The following is a 13,819-nucleotide window of genomic DNA, read 5'->3' as shown; positions in this document are numbered from 1 at the left end:
TGCCCAGTTGAGCCGTGCGATCATCATCTTTGGCTGAAAAAATGCTTTTAAAAGTAAAAAAAAAAGCCTCTGATGATCACATGGCTCAGCTGGGATCATCAGAGGGGCCTTTTAAAAGCATTTTTTCTAAAACCTCTTCGGCCCGAAGAGGTTGTAGAAAAAATGCTTTCAAAAGTAAAAAAAAAATTGGCCACGCCCACCCAGTCACATTACTCCCCTCCCACCAAGCCAGGCCCACAGAACCAGTAATAACAAATTTTACATTTCACCACTGCCCGATTCCTAGTACTGCTAGTACTTTAATTGACTTCAAAGTGGCTTCCCCAGTGAGTCATTGGGGAAAACAGAACCTTGGATTTAGTTAAGACTCAGTTTAATCCAGCAAGACCGGTTCTTACCTTTTATCATTGTATGTTGCCCAGTACTTGGATTTCCAGAATTACGTGCTGCGTGGATCTGTGCACGGAATCTCAGCCCTGGAACGCGCAATTACCTTGTTCAACAGCATCTCCCAGTGGGTGCAAGTGATGATCCTCAAGCGTCCCACAGCCCAGCAGCGAGCAGAAGTCTTCACCAAGTTCATCCATGTGACCCAGGTAAGGTCCTCACTGGAAAGAAACAGACGATTGGGGGTCTTGGGCCATGCAGTGGGTGGGGGGGAAGAGACACAAAAGGATGTTTCTGTTCCTTTCGTGGTTGCTCTGCCGAGACAAACACTGATGGAGACACCTTCTCTGGGGTTGGATGGTGGGGAGGTGACGTCAATCAGCAAAACCGATGCGAAGGTGGAGAATGGCATGGCTTTGCTTGCATTTTTGCAACGGGTGGGTGTGGGTGGAGAAATATTCTTTCTGGGCCACCTCCCGAGCAGAAGAGGTGGATCTTAACCACAGGTGGAAGTTTGATGCTCACCGTTTATTTCATGGTGGGGTGGCTCAGTGGCTAAGACACTCAGCTTGTTGATCAGAAAGCTCAGCAGTTCAGCGACTCGAATCCCTAGTGCTGCGTAATAGGATGAGCTCCCGTTCCTTGTCCCAGCTTCTGCCAACCTAGCAGTTCGAAAGCATGAAAAAAATGCAAGTAGAAAAAACAGGGAGTGCCTTCGGTGGGAAGGTAACAGCGCTCCGTGCGGCTTCGGCGTTGAGTCATGCCGGCCACATGACCACGGAGACGTCTTTGGACAGCGCTGGCTCTTCGGCTTTGAAACAAAGAGGAGCACCGCCCTCTAGAGCCGGAAACTAGTAGCATATATGTGCGGAGGAACCTTTACCTTATTTATTTTATAAAATTGTACGATGCCTGGAGTACAAGGAAGCTCTGAGCTGGTGACCTAGGAGAGGAATTTTGTTGTGGGCAGAGACCGAGGAATTTAGATGATAAGCCAGACGATTCATTAGCTGCCAGGCCTAAAATGAATCTGAGCTTTGGTGCAGTAGTGGGTTTCAAATTTTTTTACTATCGGTTCTGTGGGTGTGGCTTGGTGGGCGTGGCAGGGGAAGGACACTGTAAAATCTCCATTCCTTCCCCAATCCAGCAGAAGGATACTGCAAAATCCCCATTTCCTCCCAATCAGCTGGGACTCAGGAGACAGAGAATAGATGGGGGCGGGGCCAGTTAGAATTTTTACTACCGGTTCTCCAAACTACTCAAAAGTCTCAATGGCTGAGTAAGATCCAGATGGAAAGTTCTCAATCTAGACTGATCAAACTGGTTGCCACTGGGAAGATGAGAGAGCTTTTTCTGGCTTTTTCTGGCAGCTGGCTCTAAAAATGACTTCTTCCACGCGGTTACATTTTTGTCTCATTTTGTATTCCGTCGGTTAGAAACTACAGGTAGTTCTCAACTCACGGCCACGATTGGGAATTTCCATTGCTAAACCAGGAGCTTGTTCAATAAGTCCTCCTACCCCATTTTACGGTTTGATTTGCCACGGTTATGAAGTGGATCGTGCAGTCATTAAGTAAATCCAGTTTCCCCCGTTGGCTTTGCTTGTCAGAAGCCAGCTAGAAAGATTGCAAACGTTGATTACGGACCAAATACATTTCTTCCGAGCTTATCAAACCCAGGTTGTTTCTCCCACGTTTCTAGAAGATGGCACCCATGTGGGCATCCAGGTTTGAAAATTAGCTCCCGTCAAACGTTGAGGAGTCTTTGAAGAAGCCAACTCTTTCCGCTTGCGATCCGCTTAAAGATCCTCTCTTGGATTGTCCTCTTGTTGCAGAAATTAAGGCAGCTGCAGAACTTCAATACGCTCATGGCAATTGTGGGAGGGCTTTGCCACACCACCATTGCTCGCCTAAAGGAGACCCATGCGCTTCTACCTTCCGAGGTCACCAAGGTAAGGAAAGAGCCCTCCTGAGGGCAAAAGAGAGGAGGTGTTTAGCCTCGGTGAAGTATCCCAAAGGTAGCCGTGTCCACGTCAGTATCCTGCCTCTTGACTGTCTACAACAGGAGTCTCCAACCGTGGGAACTTTAAGACTTGTGGACTTCAACTCCAATGCTGGTTTGGCGAATTCTGGGAGTTGAAGTCCACAGGTTTTAAAGTTGCCAAGGTTGAAGACCCCAGGTCTACAGGATGCCCATATCTCATGCCAAGTCCCTGAAATGCTGGGCGTTCTTTCAGATATGGGTTCTGAAGGTTGGGTGAGCCCATTAGTATGGTTTTTTTCCCCCTCAGTATGAGGTGGTTGTACAGGTAGGGCCTCACCTTACGACCACAATTGAGCCCAACATTTCCGTTGCTAACCAAGACAGTTAAGTCAGTTGGGTCCCATTTTACAATCTTCTTTTGCCACAGTTAAGGGACCCTTAAGTTAATCATGCGGTCATTAAGTGAATCTGGTTTCTCCCATGGGCTGTGCTTGTCAGAAGCCAAGAAAACGACGAATCCATGAATTCGTTTTGAAAGGGGTTCTTCAGAAAGGGTGTGTTGCTCGAGGGTTGACATGGGATTGATCCTTTCTTTTCTGGACTCTACCTTTCCCTTCTTCGTGCAGGTGCTTGCTGAAATGACCGAATTGCTCTCGTCAAGTGGAAACTATGGGGCGTACCGTCGGGCTTACGCCGATTGCAAAGACTTCAAGATCCCCATTGTGGGAGTCCACCTCAAGGACCTGGTGACCTTGCACGAAGCCCTCCCGGACCGCGTAGAGGGCGGACGTCTCAACCTGAGCAAACTGCAGAGGCTCTACGAGCCGGTGTGGGAATTCCGGTTGCAGCAACGGGCTCAGCCGCCCTTCGAAGCCAACAAGGACCTGGTGCATCTGCTGACGGTAAGAAAGATCCTTGGAGAACTCATGGAGACCACGGGACGGTCAATGGACAGACTGAGGTGCAGGTGGTCCAATGGTGGGCAGATTGAAGGAAGTCCTTTTGGCTGCCTTTGGAGACAACTTGTGTCTGCGCCCCCCAAGCCGGGCCTCCTGCCAGACAGTGACTTGGAGCCGGGCCTGCTGCCAGAAAGTGACTCAGAAAGTGAGGGGGAAGGGCCATCAGGACTTACCTCGGGAGCACCGGCTTCCCTGGCTCAGCTCCAGGAGCCAGAACCAGGCCAGGTGGAAGAGATAACGAGGCCTCCGTCCCCTGACTCTTTCCCCCCCCAGGCCACGCCTTCAGACCCAGCTGATAGCAATCAGGCCTGGCTGGATCCTAGGTTTCGTAGGCAGGAGAGGAGGGAACAACAGAAGCAGGGGTGGGGCAGGCCTAGGAAGTGCTGAGTCATGGAGCCACACCCCACAGATATAAAGGCAGTGAGCACTGCTGTGTCTCTTCATAGCCGGCAAATCAACTGATTAACTGAGAGCTGAAGTGACTCACCAGCATCGAGGGAGATATCAGAGAACTTGGCAGACATTCGCTATTCTGCTGCCAGAGCTGATAGTGCTGGCTAATTAAGCCATCACTTGGACGGAGGCGAAGGAGGACAGAACACAACTGGAGTCAAACTAAACCATGGTTAATCTGGCTCCACGTTAGAAGAACATGGACTTTTTCCTGCCAGCATTCATAGAATTATATGGCTAGGAGGGACCTTCGAGGTCTTCTACTTTAACTCCCTGACCACGATAGTAGATCTTATATCAGAGGTCCCCAGCCCCCAGTCTGTGGCATACCAGAAACAGGGCCACACAAGCAGGCAGCGCATGAAACAATGCCCTTTTCGGTCCATGGGAAAACCTCTCTCCGAGGAAGTGGTCCCTAGTGCCCAAAAGGTTGGGGGCTCCCGCCTTATACCATCCTGGATAATATTTTTTTTCTTGAAAATCCAATATTTTTCTTGAAAATCTCCGGTGACGATGTACCCACACTCTGGCAGGCAACTATTCCGTTGATTAATTGTTCTGTCAGGAAATAGCCTTTGCAGACGTCCCTGCCTGGACTGTGTGGCCTGTGATATCGTATCATTATATTACTATTTATATTATTTATATACTGTCTGGCACACAGATGGGGAAACGCAGAGGGTGGCAGACCTTCAAATACTGCCTTTTGGTCAGACCCGGGGCCCAACAACAGGCAACCATCTCTTCTACAGGCCTCCAACCTATGGTGTTGCTTAGAAACCTCTCCTCCAGGAGGAGAGTCTACAAGAGCTGCAGGGTTGCCTAGCAACCGCCTCCCACTACAGGCAAAGAGGGCCGGCCTGGCTTTCCCTGGGCCTAGTGGGGTTGACTCAGTCATCCAAACGGCTGTATTCTCTTGGACTCTCTTGATACAGAAATATGGGCCCGGCTGGCAGCCGAAAAGATGGTCGGGCCTAACCCAGGACTCCTGGTTGCCTAGCAGCAGCCAGTGTGGGCGTGGCCACGGAGCACAGTGATGCAGATGTTGCTTAGCAACCCAGGCAGGGTGAAGGCACGACTACAGGCTGCATAGGGAATCTTTGCAACCTTCCAGACCCATTGGACTCCCATCCTTCCCGGTTTATTCTTCACGAGGATGGGAGTTTCGAACCCGGCGCCAGCCAAGATGGCACAGGCTGCAGTATCGCTAGTTAAGAGAAGGGCTGTAGTGCTGGAATGAGGACTGGCATTGTAGGAGGAAGTCACCCCGAACAGCTTATCCAGGATGGGAGATGGGAACCAGATGCGGGAGAAAGATGGAACCAAGAACCACTCTAGCCTTGGGGTCTGGATTCACTCAAGCGGGCTGGCCCCTTCTTTCTGGAGGTTCCATGGCCGTTTGCTTTCGTAAGCATGGGGCAAAAGGGGAGATGCTATTTGGCTTTTGCTTTGGCTGTTCAACCGCCTAGAACAGGGAATTCATTTTCCCAAGGGGCCACATGAGGAATTAAGACTGTTGTGGAGGACCAAATCAAGAAGGCTGTGAAGGTGCATAGGCAATGCATGCATATATATAATTTTTTTTAAAAAAAATTGCTTCAAAATAAAAGCAATCCATAGGAGTCAGACACGGACAGACAAAGGGCTGGATGTGGCCCAGTAATCAGAGGTGGGTTTCAGCAGGTTCTGACCAGTTCTGGAGAAGCGGTAGCGGTAGCGGAAATTTTGAATAGTTCGGGGAACCGGTAGTAAAAATTCTGACTGGTCCCACCCCCATCTCTGCCTCCCGAGTCCCACCTGATCGGGAGGAAATGGAGATTTTGCAGTAAACACACCCACAGAACCGGTAGTAAAAAATTTGAAACCCACCCCTGCCAGTAATGCCCAGGTATGACCTAGAAGTAGTCAGGTGTGCACCAGCCGTCCATCATGAAGCCATCAAAATAGCAATAGTTCTTGGCCAACGTTCATGAGATGTTGGGGTCTTAAATGTGTTTCTTTTGCTCTAAAATGCCTTCTTGCTTTCCAGCTCTCCTTGGACCTCTACTACTCGGAGGAGGAAATCTATGCCCTCTCGTACTCTCGTGAACCTCGCTCCCTCAAATTGCTGGTAAGAGGAGGACAAAGGCCCAAGGAAGGGCCGGGTCTTCCCTGAGGGTCCTGTTTCTTAAAGTTCTCTTCTCCCTTTTTTTTTTTCCTTTGCAGCCGTCCACCCAGTTCAAGCCCCCGGTGGTTGTGGAGTGGGCCCCCAGAGTAGCCAACAAGCCGGATCGTCTCGCCGTCAAAAGGCACATCCAGCAGATGGTGGAGGTAGGACAATCGAAGCACTCGAGAAAAGAGAACATACGTAGCTCAGGGTTGAACTGTGGGCTCCTTGGTGCCCTCTGAGCTTGGTGGTTTTCTTGCAGATGTTTCATGACCCAACTAGGTAACGTCATCAGTGCTAAAAGGGTGTGGGAGGAGGAGGAGGAGGACTGTGCGGTCCTTGGTGCTCTCTGAGCTTGGTGGTTTTCTTGCCGACGTTTCATGACCCAACTAGGTAACATCATCAGCTCTCTCTCAAACCCCATCTGTGGCACATCAGTCAGCCTGGCATTTTCCCACATTATGGCCCCAATCTGTGCTTACACCCCCCCACTTCCCCCCCCCCTCACAGTGGCCAAGTCCAGTTCCCGCTTTTCTCCTCCCCTTTTCCACCCAGCACCCCTCCTTTTCTGTTAAAGGAAGAAGCTCAAATCCGGCCACTCCAACCACATCCTCTTCTACAAATAAAACACACTGCTGAAAACAAGGTTGCGCATGGCTAATGGAGAGAGAGGAGAAAAGCAAACACCACCACCAGGCTTCCTTAGCTTGCAGGGTAGGGGGTCTACATCCAAGCACCCCCCTCCTCCCCCAACTCATATCCCATATTGCTAAATAGCACCTTAAAGCTGTGTTTCTCAACCTTGGCAATTTTAAGACATGTGGACTTCAACTCCCAGAATTCTCCAGGCAGCTTTTGCTGACTGGAGAATTCTGGGAGTTGAAGTCCAAATGCCTTTGTTGGCTGGAGAATTCTGGGAGTCGAAGTCGAAACGTCTTCGCTGGCTGGAGAATTCTGGGAGTCTAAGTCGAAATGTCTTTGCTGGCTGGAGAATTCTGGGAGTCGAAGTCCAAAGTCTTTGCTGGCTGGAGAATTCTGGGAGTCGAAGTCCAAAGTCTTCGCTGGCTGGAGAATTCTGGGAGTCGAAGTCGAAATGTCTTCGCTGGCTGGAGAATTCTGGGAGTCAAAGTCGAAACGTCTTCGCTGGCTGGAGAATTCTGGGAGTCGAAGTCTGAACATCCTAAAGTTACCAGGTTGAGGAGCACTGCCTAATAGTGTCAAATTAGCAGATGGTGGTTTTAGATGCTCCTACATAAACCCAATAGATCTCCAAAGACACCATTAGAAATAGCAAAGAAGTTTGGGATGACTTTTATCAAGTAGCCTCAGCATTGCCAAAAAGGGAAGAATTTAACCTTTTTTTTCCTCCGATCTACTACGATTTAGCTGGGGTTTTTTTTGCCTCTCAAGAGCTGCAACTTTTTGAAAATCACGGCAGGAGAAATAAGGAACTTTCCTGGCCAGGCCCATACCCTACTTTGCGTAGGAAATTTGGGGAGGTTGAGAATCTACACAGGACTGCCACCCAATCTTGGGGATGGGGAGGGAATTGAGAACAGCATATAGGTCACAGGTTTGGGAAAAAGAGGATGTGGCGAAGAAAGAAATAGGGCAGGCTGAAAGTCAAAGATTTATTTCAATCACCCTTATAGACTTCTGAAGTGCGAAGCGGAAATTGGTGGTAGCTGAAGAGCATGTTTTGCATGCATAAAAAGCATGCAATTTCTAGGAAACTGAGCCATCTCCCCTGAGTGAAAATTACAAATAGTAGCTCATCTTACAATCATTCGTTTAGTGACCGTTGGATGTTAAGACACACTGAAGAAAAAAAAAGCGACTTTCAATCGTTTTTCACATTTACAACCGTTGCAGTATCTGATCAAAATTCAGAGGCTTGGCAGGCAGTTCAGGTTTATGACGACTGCTGAGTCCCCTGGGTCACGTGCGCAGCCAGTAAACCGGTAGTAAACCGGTTCAGATTTCACCACTGACCCTGAGCTAAACCACTTCTCTTCTATTAGTCTAATAAATTCTTCTGTAGACTTTTGTGCCTCCATGGCTGTTTTTCTACCCTTCTCTTCTTCCACCAGTCCGTGTTCAAGAATTACGATCCTGACCAACGAGGTTGCATCTCTCAGGAAGATTTCAAGACCATTTCAATGAGTTTCCCTTTCTCCTTCTACGGCCTGGAAAGAGAACGGTAAGCACCGGGGGGGGGGGTTGCGTGGAAAGGAGACCTGGCCAGGTTGCCGTAAATAGCAATAGCAACTTATATACCGCTTCAAAGTGCTTTTACAGCCCACTCGAAACGTTTTACAGAGTCAGCCTCTTGCCCCCCCCACCCCAACAATCTGGGTCCTCATTTTACCCACCTCGGAAGGATGGAAGGCTGAGTCAACCTTGAGCCGCTCAGAATTGAACTGCTGGCGGTGGGCAGAGTCAGCTTGCAATGCTGCATTCTAACCACTGTAAACTATGGATGGATGGATGGATGGATGGAAGGAAGGAAGGAAAGAAGGAAGGAAGGAAAGAAGGAAGAAGGGGCAATAGCACTTAGAGGTATATACCACTTCATAGTGCTTTTACAGCCCTCTCTAAGCAGTTTACAGAATCAGCCTCTTGTACCCAACAATCTGGGTCCTCATTTTACTGACCTCAGAAGGATGGAAGGCTAAGTCAATCTTGAGCCGGTTAGAATTGAACTGCTGGCAGCGGGTAAAGTCAGCCTGCAATACTGCATTCTAACCACTGCAAACGATGGATGGATGGATGGATGGATGGAAGGAAGGAAGGAAGGAAGGAAGGAAGGAAGGAAGGAAGGAAGGAAGGAAGGAAGGAAGGAAGGAAGGGAAGGAAGGAAGAGCAATAGCACTTAGACTTATAGAATAGAATAGAATAGAATAGAATAGAATAGAATAGAATAGAATAGAAGAATAGAATAGAATAGAATAGAATTTTTATTAGCCAAGTGTGATTGGACACACAAGGAATTTGTCTTGGTGCATATGCTCTCAGTGTACATAAAAGAAAAGATACATTCATCAAGGTACAACATTTACAACACAATTGATGGTCAATATATCAATATAAATCATAAGGATTGCCAGCAACAAAGTTACAGTCATACAGTCATAAGTGGAAAGAGATTGGTGATGGGAACTATGAGAAGATTAATAGTAGTACAGATTTAGTAAATAGTTTGACAGTGTTGAGGGAATTATTTGTTTAGCAGAGTGATGGCCTTCGGGGGAAAAAACTGTTCTTGTATCTAGTTGTTCTGGTGTGCAGTGCTCTATAGCTTTATATACCGCTTTACAGTGCTTTTACAGCCCTCTCTAAGCGGTTTACAGAGTCAGCCTCTTGCCCCCAACAATCTGTGTCCTCATTTGACCCACCTCGGAAGGATGGGAGGCTGAGCTAACCTTGAGCCCAGTGAGATTTGAACTGCTGATCTGCAGCTAGCAGTCAGCTGATGTAACCTGCAGTACTGCACTCTAACCACTGCGCCAGCTTGGCTCTATGGAGAAACCTAGGGTGTCTCCTTGAAATTCAAGGTCCACCTGGATCTCCTGCGAGTACAGGCAGTTTGTCGAACTTACAACTGTTCAAAGTTACAACAGCGCTAACAATTGATGGAGGACCTCCACAGACATGTGATCAAAATTTGAGCATTTGAGAACCAGCATGTATTTACTAATGGTCGCAACATCCTAGGGCAGGAGTGGCAACATCCTCAAAGCCTGGGGGGTCGCATCCGGTAAGGAAAGACCCTTGGCGAGAATAAGAGTGCAGGATCAGTATCAGTGGGTGTAGGCACTGAGTATGGTTTCAGAATAGAATAACAGAGTTGGAAGGGACCTTAGAGGTCTTCACATGTGGTTTCTAGGTGCTTATGAATGCTAGAGACAGAAAATAACCCGTGGCCAAAACATACAATTCAGAATGGTAGCTGTTGTGGTCCACCAGCAGCCTGTGGAGCTGACATTGAAGTCAAACAACGATGAGGCTGAGGAAGAGCGTGGGCCAGTCCTGGAGGCTGGGGAAGGCCCGGATGATGGCTCTGCGTGGGAGGCTGAGGTGGGGCCGGGGCCATCAGGGAGTGAGGTGCAGACTCCAGAGCCTCTAGAGACTGAGAGTAGTGAGGCAGAGGAACAGGAGGAGCCTGTTCCTAATGCATGCATGAGAAGAGCTGCCAGAAGGCAAGAGCAGCTCAAGCAGAGAGGACAACTCGGGAGTAGGGCCAAGAGATGATTGGCCCCTCCCATAAGGCTTAAAAAGACCAGCAACGGCATTGGGGCTCTTTGCCGGAAAACAATGTTGATAGCTTCGTCTTGTTGCATTTATTTTGTATCGGTGTCTTCTGAACGTTTGCCAAGAAAGGCCTTTGGCAGTTTGCCTAATTGGACCAAGGTTGGTGATAGGACTGAGTAATTTGTGTTGAGAGGAATTTGCTTTAATTTAATTGAACTACGCTGAGAATGAAGTAATTCTCAGCTGTTCAAATAAAGTTTGTTTGTTTTTACACTGACTGAGTTTCCTACTACCTACTTGGGCCTGGGCCACAACTGTAGCAACCAGTTATACCCAAGAAATTTAAAATAGTGTTTTTCCAGCGTTAAGAGGTGTCGATTTCAACTCCCATAATTCCCCAGGCATCTGCTTTCATGCCTAAGGTGGGACTAGAACTCCCTGTTTCCAGGTGATTAGCCCAAAGTCATGCAGCTACCTTTCATTCCAAAGGTGGGACTAGAATCCCCAGTCTCCTGGGATTGACCCAAAGTCACCCAGCCAGTTTTCATGCCTAAGGTGAAACTAGAACTCACTGTCTCCTGGTGATTAGCCCAAAGTCACCCAGACGGCTTTTAGGTCTAAGGTGGTACTAGAACTCACCATCTCCTGGTGATTGACTCAAAGTCACCTATCTAGCTTTCATATCTAAGGCAGGACTGGAGCTCACTGTCACCTGGTGATTGGCCTATATATTTACCCAACTGGCTTTCATGGGCACAGCGGAACTAGAACTCCCAGTTTTTAGCCTTAACCACTAGACCAAACTGTCTCTCTTTATCACAGAGAAGGAACCTGGAATCGAGAAGACCTCTTGGAGTACTTCATGAGGGCCTGCGCCATCTTCTCCAAGCTGGGCCTGGTGGTCTTGCATGATTTCCAAGAGGTCACCTTTAAGAAACCCACCTTCTGCAACCACTGTGGTGGCTTTGTAAGTTTACACACCTTTCCGATAGCCCACCCCTCTCATTTTGCATTGGCAGAAATGACCGTAATATCAAGAGATGTTTTTGCACAACTTAAGAAATAAAAACAACTGAAGGGATTGCCCGTTGTTGGCACCTGTACCCCCAAGGCCAGTAGTGGTAAAAGGGAAATTTTTCAGCTAGACTCTGTCCTCCTCTTCCGGCATCTTGGAAGGGACCTTGAAGGTCTTCTAGTCGGACCTTCTGCTCAGGCAGCCACCCTGTACCATTTCAGACAAATGGATGTCCAAACTAGTCTTAAAAACCTCCAATGTTGGAGCATCCACAACTTCTGGAAGCAAATCATTCCACTGTTAATTGTTCTCGCTGTCATTACATTTCTCCTTAATTCTAGGTTGCTTCTCTCCTTGGTTAGTTTCTATCCATCGTTTCCTGTCTTGCTTTCTGGAACTTTGGAGAACAGGTTGACCCAGGGGTGAAATGCTCCCGGTTCAGACCGGATCGCCCGATCCGGTAGCGATGGCGGCAGGTGGTTCGGAGAACCAGTAGCAAAAACCCCTGCCCCTCCCCATGCCCAGCTGAGCCGCGCGATCATCAGAGGTTTTTTGTGGGCATGGGTTGGTGATGGGGGGGTTAATGTGACTGGGTGGGCCTGGTCAACTTTTTTTTTTTTACTTTTAAAAGCATTTTTTCTACAAGCTCTTTGGCTGAAGAGCTTCTAGAAAAAATGCTTTGAAAGGGTTCTGACGATCCCAGGTGAGCCACGCAATCATCAGAGGCTTTTTTTTTTAACTTTTAAAAGCATTTTTTTCTTTAGCCGAAGAAAAAATGCTTTTAAAAGTCAAAAAACCCTCTGATGATCGTGCAGCTCAGCTAGGTCTGTGGGGAGGAGGAAGGGGGGGGCAGGGATTTTTGCTACTGGTTCTCCGAACTACCCGCTGCCATCGCTACCGGATCGGGCAATCCGGTCCGAACTGGAAGCATTTCACCCCTGGTGGTATTCACTTACTTTCCCTACCGGTTTGCAAATGTGAGCACACGTGCCTTACACGCATGTGCCCAGCCTCAAAGATGTGCCTAAATAGGACAGCATAGAACCGGGGTAGGTGGACGGGCCCATCTGCAATTTCCGCTACCGGTTCGGGTGAATACCACCATGCTTAGCAAGTTAAAAGATGTGGATTTCAACTCCCAGAATTCCCCAGCCATCACCCTCCCGTTGGAAGCCAACTCTGCGGACTGCAAACAACTAAATGAGGAAACCTCCCTAACCAAGATGTATATTTTTTAGAATAGAAATAGAATAGAATAGAATTTTTTATTGGCCAAGTGTGATTGGACATACAAGGAATTTGTCTTGGTGCATATGCTCTCAGTGTACATAAAAGAAAAGATACGTTCCTCAAGATACAACGTTTACAACACAATTGATGATCAATATATCAATATAAATCATAAGGATTGCCAGCAACAAGTTATAGTCATACAGTCATAAGTGGAAAGAGATTGGTGATGGGAACTATGAAACGATTAATAGTAGTGCAGATTCAGTAAATAGTCTGACAGTGTTGAGGGAATTATTTGTTTAGCAGAGTGATGGCCTTCGGGAAAAAACTGTTTATTTGACATAGGTGACTCTAAACCTGGGAAAGGAAGCCACAAGGAAATTAAATGAAATTAAAATATCTGCAAGAAATGGCTGGGGAAACTCACAGAACTGTATGCATCTTCCAAATGTGGTCTCAAGGGGTTCTTCCAAACTGAAGTGACTTTTTTCCCCCCCTTCCTTTCCTGATGTAGCTATGGGGAGTCTCCAAGCAAGGATACAGATGCAGGGGTGAGTGCGCCCTCTACTGGGCTCTGTTGGCTCAGCACAATTGCTTTCCTGAATCCGAGGAGGTGGGAGGTCCCACCCCACCCTGAATCGGGACAGCTGCCATTGGGTCTTAAACGGGGTTAAGGGTTAGCAAACTCCACATCCTTCCAACACTGATGATGTTACCTAGTTTGGTAATGAAACGTCCGCAAGAAACAACCAAGCCTCTAGAGCAGTGATAGCTAACCTTTTTGCCATTGCGTGCCAGGACCGGGGGAGGGGGCGGTTGCACGCAAGCGTGCCCACACCCATAATTTTATGTGTCCTGATCCTGCGCATGCGCATGACCCCCCCATGCTCCCTACGGTCCTGGCACTCAATGGCACGGTAGGCCCTTTTTTAGCTTTTCCCAGGCTCCAGAGCCTCTCTAGGAGCCTGGGGAGGGCGAAAACAGCCTTCCCCACCCCCCAGAGGCTCTCCAGAGGCTGAAAACGGCCCATTTGCCAACTTCCGGTGGGACCGGAAGGCCCGTTTTTTGCTTTTCTCAGGCTCCAGAGTCTCTCTAGAAGCTGGGGAGGGTGAAAACAGCCTTCCCCACCCTCCAGAGGCCGAAAACGGCCCATTTGCCAATTTCCGGTGGGACCGGAAGGCCCGTTTTCGCCCTCCCCAGACTCCTAGAAAGGCTCTGGAAGCTGGGGGAGAGCAAAAAATGGGCCTTCCCCACCCACCCAGAGGCCCTCCGGAGACTGTTTCCCTACTTCTGATGGGACCAGAAGGCCCGAAAATCAACTGGCTGGCAGAGCGGCACTCGCGTGCCCACCAATATGGAGCACCCAGAGCCTATCATAAACTGGAGAATAAT

At 48.4% G+C, this 13,819-nt stretch overlaps 1 protein-coding gene across 7 annotated transcripts in view; it reads left to right on the top strand.

Annotated features, from left to right (window-relative positions):
* The window catches only part of RASGRP4 (RAS guanyl releasing protein 4), a 33,325-nt gene that overhangs the window by 13,955 nt on the left and 5,551 nt on the right, over positions 1-13,819 (top strand). For all 7 annotated transcript variants that reach the window (XM_058196226.1, XM_058196227.1, XM_058196232.1 and 4 more), the window contains 8 exons: positions 423-596; positions 2,222-2,338; positions 2,997-3,272; positions 5,812-5,892; positions 5,988-6,092; positions 8,019-8,128; positions 11,002-11,146; positions 12,942-12,978. In XM_058196226.1, coding sequence (XP_058052209.1) covers positions 423-596; positions 2,222-2,338; positions 2,997-3,272; positions 5,812-5,892; positions 5,988-6,092; positions 8,019-8,128; positions 11,002-11,146; positions 12,942-12,978 — 1,045 coding nt within the window. The remainder of the gene's footprint in view (positions 1-422; positions 597-2,221; positions 2,339-2,996; positions 3,273-5,811; positions 5,893-5,987; positions 6,093-8,018; positions 8,129-11,001; positions 11,147-12,941; positions 12,979-13,819) is intronic.

The sequence above is a fragment of the Ahaetulla prasina genome, chromosome 10 (genome assembly GCF_028640845.1).
Source record: "Ahaetulla prasina isolate Xishuangbanna chromosome 10, ASM2864084v1, whole genome shotgun sequence".
In the NCBI taxonomy this organism is placed as follows: domain Eukaryota; kingdom Metazoa; phylum Chordata; class Lepidosauria; order Squamata; family Colubridae; genus Ahaetulla; species Ahaetulla prasina.
The sequence above is the reverse complement of the archived record's forward strand: the minus strand, read 5'-3'. Positions and strand labels throughout refer to the sequence as shown.